Source organism: Octopus sinensis, linkage group LG25, assembly GCF_006345805.1.
Source record: "Octopus sinensis linkage group LG25, ASM634580v1, whole genome shotgun sequence".
NCBI classification, from domain to species: domain Eukaryota; kingdom Metazoa; phylum Mollusca; class Cephalopoda; order Octopoda; family Octopodidae; genus Octopus; species Octopus sinensis.
The window spans coordinates 12870554-12887873 of record NC_043021.1 but is presented as its reverse complement, the minus strand read 5'-3'; the positions used below and the strand labels follow the sequence as shown (position 1 = coordinate 12887873).

General features: G+C 35.8%; 1 protein-coding gene across 15 annotated transcripts in view; it reads left to right on the top strand.

Annotated features, from left to right (window-relative positions):
- Positions 1-7210: 7210 nt before the first annotated feature.
- Positions 7211-17320, top strand: part of LOC115224556 (chromodomain-helicase-DNA-binding protein 4) — a 115210-nt gene continuing 105100 nt past the window's right edge. For 12 of the 15 annotated variants that reach the window (XM_029795478.2, XM_029795481.2, XM_029795469.2 and 9 more), the window contains exon 1: positions 7212-7860. In XM_029795478.2, the coding sequence (XP_029651338.1) occupies positions 7794-7860 (67 nt within the window). In that variant the 5' untranslated portion in view covers positions 7212-7793. Of the gene's footprint in view, positions 7861-17320 lie in introns of all 15 variants that reach the window. The other 3 variants (XM_036513355.1, XM_029795470.2, XM_029795477.2) reach the window with 1 other exon arrangement.

The following is a 17320-nucleotide window of genomic DNA, read 5'->3' as shown; positions in this document are numbered from 1 at the left end:
AAATGAATGCATGTGCATGCTATGTATGTGTGTGAAAATGCATATGTAGATGTGTATGTGTGTGTGTTTGTGGTTGCATGTGTGGATGTGTGTATTTATGTGTGTGTGTTTTTGTGTATGCTTGTGAGTGTGTGTTTGTATTTGTGTGTGCATGTTTGTGTGCACTGGTGTGTGTGTGCATGTCTATGTGCATATGTGTGAGTTTGCACGTGCATGTGTGTTTATGTGTGTGTATGTGTATGTACACATGTGGGTGTACATGTGTGCATCTGCTTGTGTGTGTGTGCATGTGTGTGAGTTTATGTGTGCATGTTTGTGCTTGCATGTGTTTATGTGTGCACGTGTGTGTGTGGGTGCATGTGTATGTACACGTGTGTTTGTGTGTGCTTTTGTGTGTTTCTGTGTGCATGTGCGTGAGTTAGTGTGTGCATGTGTGTTTATGTGTGCACATGTGAGTGTACGTGTTTGTGCACGTATGTGTGTGTGTGTGTGCATGCTTGCATATGTGTGTGCCGCAACTACTCCCTTTTATTGATTGAACTGAAAAGGTAAAAAGAAGAGAAAAAACAAAAAAACAAAAAAAAACAGACAAAAACCTCCCCACCAAAGAATCCCCATCAAAAAATGGGGGAGTCATAGAAGTAACCAGTCATGACAATAATAATATTTGTCCATTGTAAATCTGGTGCCGAACTAAGCATCTATCTTTGCAGATAGCTCCATCTTCCAAGGCTGGCTGCTGCTCCTAAACACTGTCTCTGATTCTTTTAACTGTTGACCATCCATCCATCCGTCCAGCCTGTCGGTTTACCCATCATGCATTTAGTCTATGTTTTATCTTCATCCTTGCCAACTACAAAACTCAGCAGTTGCTATTGCTATTGTTGTTGTTGTTGTTTATGATGTTCTATCCTTTTGCTATTTAAGACTTTCATTAACATATTTCCAATAGAAATAATTTTGCTGATCTTTTTCTTTATTGTGTATTGTTTACTTTTGTCAGTCATTGAATAGCAGCCAGGCTGGGACCCAGTTTTAGTCAAATGAACTGACCCAAATACAGACACAAAGTCACACACACAAAATAGGCTTCTCTCAGTTTCCTATTTCTTTACTGCCCACAAGGGGTATACACACAGAGGGGACAAACAAGCACAGACAACCGGATTAAGTCAATTATATCGACCCCAGTGCTTAACTGGTACTTATTTAATCAACCCCGAAAGGATGAAAGGCAAATTCGAAAGAAAGAAAGAAAGAAAGAAAGAAAGGAAGAAAGAAGAAAGAAAGAAAGAAAGAAAGAAAGAAAGAAAGAAAGAAAAAGGCGGGTGGGGTAGGTTTTGGAAATAGAAACTATTTCTATAGAAACTCTTCTCACAGGTGAGAACAACAGGGAAAGGAGGAGAACTGGTTGAAAGATGAGTCACTCAATGAGTGACTCAATCACATAATTTAGCAAAAAAATAAAAAAACTTACTTAGAATTATAAAAAAAGATTTTTTAATTAAAATTATTTAACATTGAAATAAGACTTTGCTTTGGTATCACTCTGTTGAATTGTCTTGCCCTGTTCTTGGTCTTAAGATTACTTTTCTACCAATTCTCAAGCTTCCATTTCTTCTTATTGTTCTCCCTGCCCCTGCAACACCCCACCGCACCCAACTGCATGTGAAGAAATATTTCTATTCAAGCAGCTTCTTTCCTTCTACCTCTTTGGAAAAGTGCTGCTGCTGCTGCTTTGTTTGTTTGTCTGTTTGTTGAGCGAAGCAGTCTTCGTCCCAGAGTGGGAGAAGTCCGAAACGTGGTCCTTTGCTATTCATAAGACCCACAGACGAGAAAGCAGGTCAACACTCGACACCGAGCATCGACTGATGGATGAATGTGCATCCAGGCTCAGCGGTTGCATAGGAAGTCGGGGATAAGAAACAGGAAAAAAGAGTGAGAGAAAGTTGGAGCGAAAGAGTACAACAGGGGTCGCTACCACCCCTGCCAGAGCTTCATGGAGCTTTAGGTGTTTTTGCTCAGTAAACACACACAACGCCTGGTCTGGGAATTGAAATCGCAATCCTCTGACTGCGAGTCCGCTGCCCTAACCACTGGGCCATTGCGCCTCCACGCTGCTGCTGTTGTTGTTGTTAAGCAACAAGACAGGTGAGGGAGATTAGGTGATGGTCTAGGGCTTAGGGGCGGGAGACCCCAGACCTTGGAAAAAAAAAACTTTGGTCGTCTTGTTGTAGTCAAGGGCTCTTTGTTGACGCCCGACACCACTGGGAGGTGGCCCTCGAAGTCACTGGAAATGGAGATCTCCATGTCCAAATTCCTGAACGGCTGCTACTGCTGCAACATTCTCTCATTGCCACCAGCACCACTACTACCAAATGAGGGTCACTACCGATACAGCATCGACATGTGTGGATCTACAAAGACTTACACTTCTCTATGCTCTAGTCTCTAAACTGAAGTAAACTAGAGAGATAAAGGTAGAATGAGGTATTTTTACCCCTTGGCTGAAACAGCTGTAAGACATTTTCCCAATTTATATTCCTGTATGTTATATTTTGATAATTACTGGTATCTTTATATATTTTATATGTAAAGCATAATATGTTATACATGTATGTATATTCTTGTAATTGTCATTTTAGAAAAAATAAATAAATTGACATAATATAATGTCTAAAAGTTGATGAGCCACCTATTGATCCCCTCCATTTTCTTATTGCTCTCTCTCTCTCTATATATATATATATATGTGTGTGTGTGTGTGTATGTATGTATATATATTTATGTGTGTCTTTGTGCCTGTTTGATGCCCCACCATCGCTTGACAACTGATGTTGGTGTGTGTATGTCTCTGTAACTTAGCAGTTTACCAGAAGAGACCAATAGAATAAGTACTAGGCTTACAAAAATTAAGTCCTGGGGTTGATTTTTTCAACGAAAACCCTTTAAGGTGGTGCTTCAGCATGGCCACAGCCAAACGACTGAAAAAACTAAAAACATAAACAAAGATAAATGAGTGTGTGTATATATGTATGCATGTATGTGTGTATGTATGTATGTATGTATGTATGTATGTGTGTGTATGTATGTATGTATGTAAAGGATATGAGTAGTTTTCATCAAGATGACTCAAGCTAATAGGTATGTGTTCTCAATGCTTAAATAGGTCATGTCTTGCCCAAGTGTTTGCCATTCTTCACTTTATGTATTATATCATATCACACCAACACACACATTTCCATGTAGGTTCAGGTATAGCTATGAATCAAGAAGCTTGCTTCCCAACCATATAGCTTGCATGTCACTTTGGGTAAGTGTCCTCGACTATAGCCCTGGGCTAACCAGAGCCTTACAAGTGGATCTGGTAGAATGAAACAGAAACTTCACTGTAGGCATACATATCTCCTGCGTATGACATTAAACTACATCCAGTGATGAGGTACCAATTGAGGAGTCCTGGAGTTATGAGATGTGTAGAGTTTCCCCTTAATTACTATTACTTTCAGGTCCATTCTAACCCAGAAAAATAGTTCCTGTCAGGGTCCTGTCTATGGGTTAAATAGATTTCTCAGGGAAGAGGGGGCTACCATTATTTTTGACAAAGCTGTGGGGAAGACAGCTCTTCTAAGAGAAAGATACTCTGACATAAGAACTTAGAGTCAAGACTGTGTCAGACATCTTGCAGTGTTTGTCACTGGAACCTACTATGGCAAGCGAAAGAGTGACAAATGTGTTGTTCAAGCCTTTATTACCATGTTTTAATGTGTATAAGGAGCCCCGAATGTTTTGGGCTTAAAATTCGGAAAAGAGGTTTTGTAAAGGATTATAATGCTATCCATGTATAAGAAACTCCCATATTTTTTAAGCTAATTTTTGACAAAAAAAGGATTCCTTATACATGTTAAAATATGGTACATCCAATATTCTTTTCTACTTTAGGCACAAGGCCTGAAATTTTTGGAGAGGGTGTGCAGTCGATTGGATTGACCCCAGTACATAACTGGCACTTTTTCATCTGCCGTTACGTTCTGAGTTCAAATTACACTGAGGTTGACTTTGCCTTTCATCCTTTCGGGGTCAATAAATTAAGTACCAGTTACACACTGGGGGTTGATATAATCGGCTTAATCCATTTGTCTGTCCTTGTTTGTCCTCTCTGTGTTTAGCCCCTTGTGGGTAGTAAATAAATAGGTATTTCGTCTGCCGCCACTTTCTGAGTTCAAATTCCGCTGAGGTCAACTTCGACTTTTATCCTTTTGGGGTCGATAAATTAAGTTCCAGTTACACACTGGGGTCAATGTAATCGACTTAATCTGGTTGTCTGTCCTTGTTTGTCCCCTCTGTTTAGCCCCATGTGGGCAATAAAGAAATAAGATGAGGCAAACATCATCATAATTGTATGGTATGTATGATTTTTATTTGAGTTTTAAGTTCTTCTTAAGAGCGTTCAGGCCTGTTGCTAACAATACCACAAGAGCCAGTTTTTAACAATGCAACAAGAGTCTTGGAGTTAAGAGAGATCCTGGTGTTTCTAAATATATGGTTGAGCTGGTGTGTGTGAAAAGAGGGACAAAGTGTCGTTAAGTATTTTACCCAGCATGTTGACATTCTACCAGCTCACTGCCATGCCTTTAGTCTAACATTGGCCCAATAATAGTTTGACAATTTCAATCCAATCAACTTGATACAGTTCGAATTCCATCTCAGCATCCTCAGTTGAATTACAGTTTGATATCAGTCCAAGAATATGGCAGCTCAAACAACAGTTCAGCTATACCAATTCTGGAATATTTCAATCCAACAATATTTCAGTCTTAGAAGTTCAACAATATATCATTTTACAAACTTTTTGTGTAAAGGACCCACTATCATTCAGTCTTACTAGAGAAATCAGGCATGACACTTGCTCAGTTACTTAGCTCAATGTTTGCAATAAGTTTTGAAACCTAGAAATCTAATAAATTGCATCACATTGAAACCACTGTACCTGACATTGTGTTGGTAGAATGAACTGGACATTTCTGTCCTTTTTTCTTAGGATACCATGTCTCTTGTAAGACTTGAACTTGTATCACCCATAGCAAGAGTCAACCATGTTTATCTAACTACCTTGCCAGTTAGGTTTGACACACATGCATTATTAAAGACAGAGAAAGAAAGAGAGAAACAATGAGAGGGGGAGTCAGAGAGGAGAGTGTGAGATGTGAAGTACAGATTTCATGAAAATATATTAATGGGACATTATGAGATTGTGTGGAGAGGGGGAAGGGAAAAATGTCTACTTGTGGCGGTAAATTTCCAGCACCATTTGGAACCATTTCAACTAAGTCCTTTGAGAAAGATATAAACACAATTTCCAATATCTTTTCTTTTTATCTGTATACTTCAGACTCCATACACACATATGTATTTATAAATACACATAGAAATAGGTAGCTGTGTGTGTGTGTTCGTGATATATATATATACACACATACATACATACACATATACATAGGTATGTTTGTATACAGGCATAAATGGATACTCCATCTAAAGCCGGACTTTTCCTTCATTTCCAGGAGTTTAAGGGTTGCAACTTTAATTGGGCCTTTAACAAAAAGTAATTAGCGGGTATTGGAGTTAAGTAATTAATCGATCTGTGACGTTATCTTCTACAAGGTTCCATGCTCCCCCCTCACCTCCTCCGTCTGCTACTCATGACTATTATGGGATACCCTGATCGTCTTCCGTGCGAATCTACTACTTCCTCAACTCCTACTCTGGGCTAGCCTCCTCTTCCTCCCACTCCCTCTGTTTGCTTTATTTATCTCCTTTCATCTATCTTTCGCCATTTCTCTTCATATTCGATCATTTCTCCCCCCCCCCCCACCTTTTGAAATTGATTTACACTATTAAAAACCTTTTCTCCGTGTATTGTAATTGTTATTAGCGTATATCATCATTATTATTATTAGTATTATTATTTCTAATATTCTCTGGGCAAAAAGGTGGGGTTTGTTTCGTCGGAAAGGGTAAGTTTTCGGCGAACCGACTCAGATGATTTCCATTTAATCACTGTGTGTCTGTCTTTCTTACATGTTTCCAAAAGAAGGGCATTGATGAATATCGCAGCACCCCATTAGCCCTATCCTACGAATTACCTCAAACTATTTAAGAAATCCTACAAAAATTATACTTGCCAACTTTTAAGGATACGAATATTGCTGAAAATCCACCCCCAAAATTCAAGAGAATAGTCAAAACAGTTTTTAAAATTCTTTTGTTATCGCCTGAAATCAATAAAACAAATCGAAATCACAAATTAACGAGAAAAAACTATTTTGACACGAAATAATTTCTTTTCGTCACTTATCCTACATCATAGTTATTTTTTTTTATAATCTTTTTAATTAATTTCGCTCCTTTGCTAATTACTTTTACTGTTTAAACTTGTTAAAAAAAAATCTGTTAAAAAATTCTAGAGAGTTCTTTCGGAAACATTTTCTCATTACCCTTCCTATTATTATTTTATTAATTGTTTAACTTAGTTCTTTTTCTTGGTGTTTTTTTAAAAAATACTTCATCCACCTCTACCGGTGTCTTTTAATAAAATATAAACTACCACATTGCGAAAGTACTTTTTCCAAAATGACCTTATCACTTCCCTCGAGACGATAGCATTGCTATTTTTTTTTCCCTCTTTTTGACATGTTAGATCTCTTGCAGCATTCTGCAGCAGCTTTTGCCATTTTTTTCTTAGCATTGAAGAAAGTTCCATTGCTTTCCTACTGCTTCCCTGCTGCAAATAGACATTCTAAAACCCTCCCCCCGTTTAATCATTTCATTTCATCCCTACTAGAATCTTATTAAAGACACCAGAAGACTTTGCCAGCAGCCAGATCGTGATAATTAATCGGTGTTCATATTGAAGTTAAAGCCTAGTAGGCAACCATTATTATTATTACTACTACTACTACTGTTGCTACCACTACTACGACTAACAATAACAATATACAAGTAGAAACCATTTTCTTCCTCCACTGTTACTCAACTGCAGACTAAGAGGACGCGGGAGCAACCTTGTCTTTGTACCTCCCCCTCCGGGGAAGTATTACTACTACCACTACTACTGCTGCTGCCGTGGTTATAATTCCTACTACCACCGCCCGATCGCCTCCTACTCGTACTGCTAGCCTCTCTTTCGCAGTCGAAATCCTACTGCCTCCTCCACTGCTTCCCAACTGCCTGACAATAGTACGCGGGCGCTGCCCAGTGCTTCTTCTTCCACCATAGAAGCAGTAGTTGTAAGACAGTGCGGTGGCTTTAATGCGGACACACAACGTTACATTGTGGTGGCTTTTAAATGCGGACACGCAACGTTTAAAAGGAGAACGAAATCATCAAAGGTTTATGAAGTCTGACAATTTCAAAAAGGACGAAAATCAAATATTGAATTGAAACAAAGCGAACAAGCTAGAAAAAAGACTGAAAATAAAACCTCTCTGAAAAAAAAAAGCCACTGCGAAAAATAGAGAAAAAATAATATTTATATTATTTACTATATACTAAAAGGAAACGAGGACATTTCTGGGATTCTACAAATTATATAAATATTTATTTATATATATATATTATAATACGAAAGACAGAAGAAGAAGCTTCACTGTAGAAGGGGTAAAGGAACCAGGATATATATTTATATATACACGCATATATATGTGAATATATATATATGTATGGTATATATATATCGATATATAATCCGCTTGACTAGACTTCTCTTACTCTCATCTCTTTAAACATCCAAAATGCCGGGAGGTCTAAAGAAAGACGACGACCTCTCCGAAGACATGGAAGTTGACGAAGGCGGAGAAGGTATAAACTCTTTACTTTTTTTTTTATTGTGTCTGTTTTATATACTCGAAATTATTTCTTCTTCATTCACTTCTTTTCTTCCACATTCTGATTGTTGTTCTTCTTCATTATTCTGGTTATTGTTCTTTTCTGAATGGATGAACAGACACAGAAAGAAAGAAAGAGTGTGTGTGTGTGTGAGAGAGAAAGAGAGAGACGGATGACTTTAAAAATGGAGTGAAAGCCCTCATTCCTCTAACACCCCAGACACACACACACATTATATATATATATATATATATATATATTGGAAGGTTTGGAGATGATGTACAGGTATTATATATTAGAAGAAATGAGGTAATCAGAAGATCGGATGGTTCATGTTTATAGATATTTATTTATATATTACATTTTTTACATATATATCATATCATATTCAGATTAATTAGCGCTTTCTCCCATTCCAGTGGGGTTTTCAAATCAAATGTGTGTATATACACACACATACACTCGTACACGCAAGCGATCGTAATTTACTCTTCATTGAAACAATAACTACTTAACGATCGTTTATTTAATAAGATCCAGTAATAAAGATTTCTTTTAAACAATAATAATGTTAGATGTTTTGATTTGAATACTATTTCCCATTTATGTATATATACATTCGCATATACGTCTATCTATATATAAATCTACACGTGTATATATTATATGTATATATAATCTTAATCTAAGATCTTAATATAAATCATATTGATATATAAATCAAATTAGTGCTAATTTGTATCTGATCATTGATTCTATTCCTCTGGCACCAAAGATTATATATACACACACATAGGCGAATATATATATATATATACACTATTTAGGGATACGAACATTGCTCTCTCTCTCACTCCCCAACTATATATATCTATATATATATATCCAACTCCATTGTCAAATATATTAGTGCATACTTTTCCTTGACCTAGGGCTTCTTAGACAAACATATTTACACACATAGAGACAGAGATACACAGGAACTTTGGCTGTTCCAAGCAAACATGTGAAAAACATTTAGAAAAATCCTGAATACTAAAATAAATTCTTGGAGAAATCAAAAGGAAACACAGTCATGTTTTAAAGAAGAATGTATTTTAAAAGAACAACATATATATATATATACATATACACACCTCGAAAAATATATGGAAAGCAGGGTTTCATATATATTCTAAAACGATTGCTGTATATATATATATATATATATATATATATATATATATATATATATATTTATATTTATATTTCGGTGTGGTTAGATGGAGTAAAAGAAAGAAAATCAAGAAAACGAAGTTATTTAATTAGTTTTGATAACCAAAATCAGAAATAAATACATGCTATCTCCGACCTTCCTGAAATCCCGACATGAGTGTGGGTGGAGAGAGACGAGATATGATGTAAATGAAGAGATTATTACTGCCTGCTTCTTTCGGTTGTCCGTCTTTTCCGTCTCCATGTCGCCAATCCACCATTTTATCAACTCACCCTCTCCTCTCTCTCTCTCTCTCTTTCGTTGTATATATATATATATATCTACATATATCTATATCGCCGTCGTCTCCGATTAATTCCACATATTTATGCATGTGTGTGTATACGTACATGCGATCAAACACTTCGTCCTTTTAGATAAATAAGTAATTATCAATTTCTACTACCCCTTTCGTTAATTCGTCCCTACTTTTTCATATATATATATATACATACACATATACATATGTGTATATATATATATAAAATATATTAAATTAGTATCTAATTCTCTCACCCTTATTAATTAATTATATATATATATATATATACATATATATATTTATGTGTGTGAGAATATATATGCTTAATTTTCATATTTCCTCCCATTTTTGTTTTGTTTTTAAGCGATTTCTCTATCGAACATTAATGGCCAAAAAATATGACCTGTTTTTTTTTTTTTTTTAATTATTTGTAATGCTTGCTTAGTCTATTGCTAGAAGATATGGTTTCATTCTTTTGGAACAGCTACTATATATATATATATATATATACAGACACACGTGTGTGTATGTCTAAAACAAGCTGGATATTAAGATAGTAAGCTGGTTAAATTAGAAACGTTTCTGATCGTTCTTAAAAAAAAAAAACGCAATACTGTGAGACTTACATTGGTGGGCCAACATAGGCACATACACACGCACGCATACATACATATCGGAGAGAACGACAGCCACATTCATTTACACATAGACGGAGGCCAACACACACACATAGATATACATACACACAAACGCGCACAATAGTAGTCAGGCGCTCTTTCTGCCTTTCACACTCACTCACACATATGTAGATGCACTTACACACACACATGTACTTCTCTTCCTTTCCCTCTCGCATTAAATGGTGGAGGAAGGAGTTTAGTTTCCATTCAATGGTGATACTCCTGAATTGTGTGAAGATTATACTCACCTCATTTGATTATGCCGGGAAAAGTTATCATTACATGCGTATTGCCATCAAACAGCCAAGCAGCATTTGTTTTGTTTATTTTCTAACACTGAATAAATCACAATTATTGCTTTCATAATAATTATCTTTATGTAAAAATGACTTATAAAGCACCGGTTGAATATCGCTTTTTTTTGTTTGGTGGTTCTGTAGGAAATAACGAGTGCTTAATATTTAAGGGTCGAAAAATAAAATAAAACCAAAATAAGCCACAACTTTGATAAAAATAAATGATTTTTATTACGACTGACAGCATACAATGTGAACCAGTGCTAGGTTTAAGGCTTTCAAACGAAATCCGTCATAGCTTAATTGCATGGCCAAACCTAGAAGGGTTTCAACCAGCATTTTTTTCTTTTACTCTTCTTACCCGTGTTATATAAGAATGTATATTTTCTAATTTATCACTTCACCTTTGACCGTGTTTCCCCCCGATTTAGTTTTACCCAACTCAACATCTGAAGACTCGAAACATCTTCACTTTTATTCCACGAAATCCAAACAGTTTCGTCTTCGGCGGGTTTAATCTACGTCATCGCCATTATTTTTACTCATACAACCGACCTAATCTTTCTCGTGTGTGTGTGTGTGTGTGTGTGTCTGTGTGTTAGATTGCAGCGGATTTAAACACATTTATATTTTATTTTTATGATTTTCCCACTACATTCTCTATTTACTCTTCGTTCATTAGTTTTGCATAAACATGTATTTGCTTAATGTTTTCCTCTCTTTTGATTATGTACATAGAATCATATTGTGAAGTCGCTCTCGTCGAGGGACTAAGATTTCCTGAAGCCTTTTTCTTTTTATTTACACCTAATGTTCATGCTCACCATTCATTCTTTTCCATCGAAATCCGTTTGCGTGAAAAATTTCCTGATAAAATCCAATCACCCTGGTTCTTAAACATGCTTTCTGGTTACAATTTTTTCGAATTCGTTGCCATCCACACAAAGTTTGTTTACATTAAGTTTTTCACAGTGCGTGTAAGAAAGAGACCAACTAGGAATCAGGAATTCTTTTTTTCCCGTTTTCGAAAACTCCCTTTATGAAACCAAGCATCTCTTTCGCTATGTGCGACGGCGATCCTCTGTGCCCCCAGCCACCCGGTAGTATGAAACTACGCCTTTGTTCAGGTGCCTGGCCGTCACCTCAGCTGCCACACGTGGCTACGTTGGGAGACATATTGGAAAATTTTACCTTAAAATGGAAAAAGTAAATAAATAAAAAAATTTGGAGGCAGTAATGAGTTGGCATTTATTTCAGTTCTCATAAGGTGGATGATTAATCATTCCTTTAAGATAAATTCGAATTCATTTGTATGGTTTACTGTTTACAGGTGTATGTGTTTAGAGAGGGAGCATATGTTATATTTCAAACACCCTCTTTTCAAATATATTGTGACAGATAAAGAGAATCTACGAGAAAATCGAAATAATCAATTGCTATTTTTGTGATGTTCACTTGGAAGTTGTTTTATTAATGCCCCCCCCCCCTTCAGAGCGGTAATGCCTGGGTCTTAATTAATCAAACTATGCATTTGAATGTTGATTTGTGGGAGGGCCATGGTCACACACACAGGTTGATTCTGTTGGTATGAAATGTAACGGTTACTCACACATCATCGGCCGAGACAGATCGAACACACGTTTATTTATTTAGTTATTGAAATTTGTTGTATCATTGATTATTATGACAATGACATCACCAGGTCAGAATGACATTTGGAGACCCTCAGAGGATACTGGCAGCAGATATTTGCCAAATGAGATGCAGTTCTGAGGTTGTGACGAGAGTGCTCAACTCTTTGTCAGCATGTTGAGCTTTTGTTTAACCTGTTGATAAGGAGGACGATACGTAGAAGTTAGTTTAATTAAAACGTGTCTTCATTCAACTGAATCGACTCGGGTAGATAGGTACTTTATTTAACTCCGGCATTGAGATTTGATCTTCGGTTGGAATTTGAAACAGAAAAGTAAAAGTATTTGAGAGTTCTGCCGTTTATTATGTTTTGATAAGAGTGATTCCTCTCATTAGTACAAAACAACTATTTAGTGTAATTAATTGAATAGACGAACACTGGTGTTGAACTTGAACCTCAGAGGAGAGCGACAGGTAAAGTTGGCCTCGCTGTGATTTGAACCAAGAAAACAACAGAAGCAAATGTGTGCAGATATTTTAGCTTGGCGCGCTAACGTTTCTCGATAGGATTATAAATATAGTTGATTTAAAACTAATCCAGTATTTTCTTGATCGAAATCTATTCTATCGATCTTGGAAGAACAGTAGGTGAAGTTAATTTCGAGGAGATAGGGATTTGAAATCGGAACACGAAGGGGAATTTCGAGGAGATGGGAGATTCGAAATCGGAACACGAAGGGGAATAACTAAAAATTATACAGGAAGGCAGTTAATCCGCCGCTGTTGAGCAATTTTATAGAATAGGACATAGTTTAGTTTAGGCGATTGAGAAATTAAGAGTTTATTTTGAATATTTTGTGGGAAAAAAATTTCTAGGTTTCGCGAGTTAGCTTCATAATTTGAAGTAAATTTTAAGAATTAACAACTAAACTTTTTCTTTTCTATAATTTTCGTCTGATGTGGTTTGCATGTTACGCGTAGGGGATCTGAGCAATTTGGCGAAATTTTGCCTTTATTTAAGTTTCGAGATTATATATTGTAATAGAAGTAAATATGTTGCCAAATATTATTTTGAGATTGTTCTTTGCGATATTTGAAAACGTTTTTGAAGAATTTGATGACCGATAACAGCTTTGCCATAAGGCTCCGTTTCTTGACCTATGTTTAAAAAATATTCTGCAGAACGGCCATTATCATTCATCCTCGTCGTAATCATCACAATCACCGCCATCATTTTCTTTTTGTTTTTTTGTGTGTAATTGAATTCTTAATGCTCAGTATCCTCTAGTTTATTACGTTAGAGTAGCTAGCACACCTCTTCAGTATTGATATGTTATTTTGAGGAAGGAAGAACGAGATATATTCCTCCTATTTCGTGTATTGCCTTGTCCCTACTACTGCACCCGGCCTTCGCTTGTCCTCCGCCATAACCTGTTCCCCCCTACCTCCCTCACTCTTCCATCACTATAGTTATCTAATTGTGTTGTCTCCTCCCACTTTCCTAGTGTTTACCAACTTTATTTGAATTTTATTTATTTATTTTAGATAAGGAGAATGGTTGCGATTACAACAGATTTCACGTCCTTTTAGTTCCCAATTCAAATGCTCTTGATTTCGATTTCGTATCTTTATTGAGTCACGGAAGAAACAACCCTGGAGAGCTGATCCATTGTTAACTGATGGAGAAATGTCTTAATAAATATTTAAATGTCATTGCGCATGCACGCTGACCCGACCCGGAAGTCGAGGGTCATATCAAATTCTACTTTCTCTTCCTAGCTTTCTTCAACTCTCTCTCTCTTTCTCCCTCTCCCCCCTCTTTTTCTCTTGCTTCATTTCGCTCGCTCGCGCGCGCCTCTATCTCCCTCTCTCTCCCTCCTACTCCTCCTCTCCTTCTCACAATGTCTCACAGTGTCTGGCTCTAGGTTTTTTCCAGCCCACTTCCTTAAATGCTGCTGTGTTGTCTATGAAGTTGAATGCTCCAGCATTTGGATGCATTGCATAGAAGATTATAGTCGCCCATCGCACCACATACACTCATACACATGCACACACTCACAATCTCATTCTCTCTCTCTCCCTCTCTGTCTCTCTCTCTGTCAGTCTCTCTAATATTGATTTTAATTGATTCCTGTTCGCAGACCTCTTTGTTCGATCTAGATTAGTTATTGTTGTGTGTGTACGCGTGTTTAATGCATTGGGTAAATGGCTGAGAACAAGCAGAGTAGCACTGAAATTGTTACTGGGTAGAGCTGCATATAGGTATTATGTATATATATATATATATATATATATATATATATATATAGTATGTGTGTGACGGTACACGATATTGTTGGCGTTCCATTTTCATTCTGTTACTGTTTGGTTCCAATCACACCTGAGTAGACTCGAAACTTTTTGTAAATGAACAAACGTTAACCAATTAACACAATTTAATTAGATACACCCCCTCTCTCCAATGACCAAAATTTTGATTCAAATCAAATTTTTCACCAAACTGCTTATCAAAGTCCAGATCTTTGGAGCGGAAGAGAAAAGTCACTAAGACTTACGTAATATTTTGCGGAGTTACAATTTTGACATTTTCTTTCATTTATTATTCTAAGTATTTGTCTTGTGTGGTTCTTCTGGTAAGAAAATTTCGCAGTTTCAAAATCGATCCTATATTGATTTTGATAAAATTTACAATTGGGGCAAGTTATTCGAAGACGCTTTAGTGTTAATTCTTTAGTGTAAAACCTGTCGTATTTGCCTTGGCACAGTTTGTTTCTTAATATTTTGAAGTGGGGAAAAGAAAGAAAAATAATAAAAGCTTTGACTGTTACACCTAGGCAAATGTGTGCAATGCACCTGTTCAATTAAATTACCCACTATGTACAGTACAACATGTTGATATGACGGGAATGTAATGGTGGGTGGAAGAGTTGAAAGTCGCGAAGAGACATTTACGACTACGTTTAACGTTTTATGTGACTCGTGCGAAATTTGGGTCTTTCAGAGTAAATTGTGTTTATTTTTTTATTTAGAATTCATGTTTAACGTGAGAGGACGTTACAAGAGAAGTGATGATTTTTAAAACCATAGGTATTCAGGTGTGAATAATGGCATCGAAATTCGCGTGTGTGTAAAACAGTTAATTGAAGACTTGAAACAGTGAAAGTTTTGAAATTAGACAAGTTCAAATGTTTGTTGAAAATATGAACAGAATAGCCGGAGAAGATGGTGTGTTGGAAAATAGTTTTTATCTTTGTATATTGCTAATACTCAGGTGAAGTAGTAGCAGTAACCTTAAAACAGATTAACGCCAAACAGGGGATATGGGGGTTTGTGTAGTTGGTGATTTAAATTGTGGATTGGTTATAGTGAAATGGAAAAAATCTGAGATAAATAGGGACAGTTTTGAGAAAGGGTTGAATTAGTGTTTAATGTGGGTTTTTTGAAGAAGCTGCAACGACATGGGGGAATCTGGCTGGTAGCAACAGGAGGGGGTACAAATTTAGAGGTTGAACTTCATGCCAGTGAGAGATTACTTAATATATTCAAAGTAAATTCTTTGGTGTTTATTTGTATGGGCAAGCTGCTGCTCAGGTTGTCTTAAATCTGGCAAACGTGAAGATTTGAAGTATGTAGTTTAGGCATTGATCTTGATATGATCCAGCTATAGCCATCTTTTTATTTTTACATTGATTGGGTGAAATTTGAGGAATGTTTGGTTGTTATTTTTAGTAGATTGATTAACCTTGTAGTAGCTCTTGTTGACTTGCTACAAAGACGGAATTGCTAGTATTATTGAAGTGCTGTTACATAAATAGATTCAATTTTGAATTGCTGAGGTGGGAGAGTCCAGAGGCCCTGGATTCAAAGATTTTTTTAGATAGTTTTAGATTTGTTTTGGTTATTGACATTTCAATGGCATCTGAAAAATAATTGAAATTGAATTTATACTTGAGGGCATATAAGACATTCTATAATAACCCATGACAAATATCTTAAAGAATATAGTTAGTTTCTCTGGTATAACAGGAAAATTGTTAAAAAAAAAGAAAAGAAAAAAAAGCTGTGTTAATTTCTTCATCAAAGCACTGATAATAATCACGATAATGTTGAAGTAATTGACATTAGAATGGAGACGAGTAATGTAGAAGAACCAGTTGTCTGTAATAGTCTATATCTCTGTGTAAACATTAACATAAAGGTTTCCTATTTTCTTTTTATATCAAATATGTTGAGATTAGCGTATGACCTCCCTGTTAAATCTCTGCTGTTTGTATGATTACTATTAAGTAGAACATCAAAATTTGACTGAGACAGAAGGGTGAGGATTCACTGTTTTAAGTTCCAGTCTCATTGGGTCGACATTTTATTTTGCGTCCTAGGACTTAGTATGTGCTAGATATATATTATTAGATTAATCAATTACTCTGCTTGCTCTATAAAAATTGTCCTTGTACCGTTCAAATAAAATCAATATAATTCATGACTGCTTTTTCAACTTGTCAGTTGCTGTTGATGCTAGGAGACATGTTAGTTGATACTGTTGAGAATTTAATAGCTCAGAGGATCATTTCACTTAGCTGTTACCATTTCTTGTATGGACATTTTAGCAGATTTTTAAAAATCTAACAGTTGGTAGTAGTTTTCTCCAGCTTGGAAGATTTCAATTTAAAATATTTCAAGATATGATTTTTTTGTTTAATCACTTCCTACTTCAAGATCAATAAAAGAATTTGTTAAAAGGAAGAAAATATGAGGACTGAAGAACTGGGTTGCATATATAATAGCTTGATTACAGCATTCATTTTTCCTTTGTACTTCAAATAAAAATTTTATAGGAATCTGGGTTATAGATGATAAATAACTGGTCAGCTTTCAAATTTTTTTAATTACTATAAAGCATCAAATCAGTTTCAACCAATTCCATTTTTAGAAAGATTTGGACTTGGAAGCTTAAATCTATTTTGGGAGTGTATTTCTCATATTACTTCAACAGTTTAGTTTGTTTTGATGTTGGTGTTACATAGATTAAAAATTTTCAAGTCTCAATCTGGTAGCACTATCAATTTAAAGGAACTATTTAAAATAAATTATTAGTGGAGTTTAAAAATCTTGTGTTCAATATCTGTCAACTATTGAGTCATATTAACTTGTATGTCAATGAAGAATGAAACTACAATGCTTAAACTGCAGTTAAAGTGAACTTGAAAGGACTAGGTATGGGCATAGACAGAACCAGTCTTTATAACATGTGGCAGTAGTAATGGTTAAAGATCATATATTAATTAATCCAGAAATTGTCTTCTGGGGA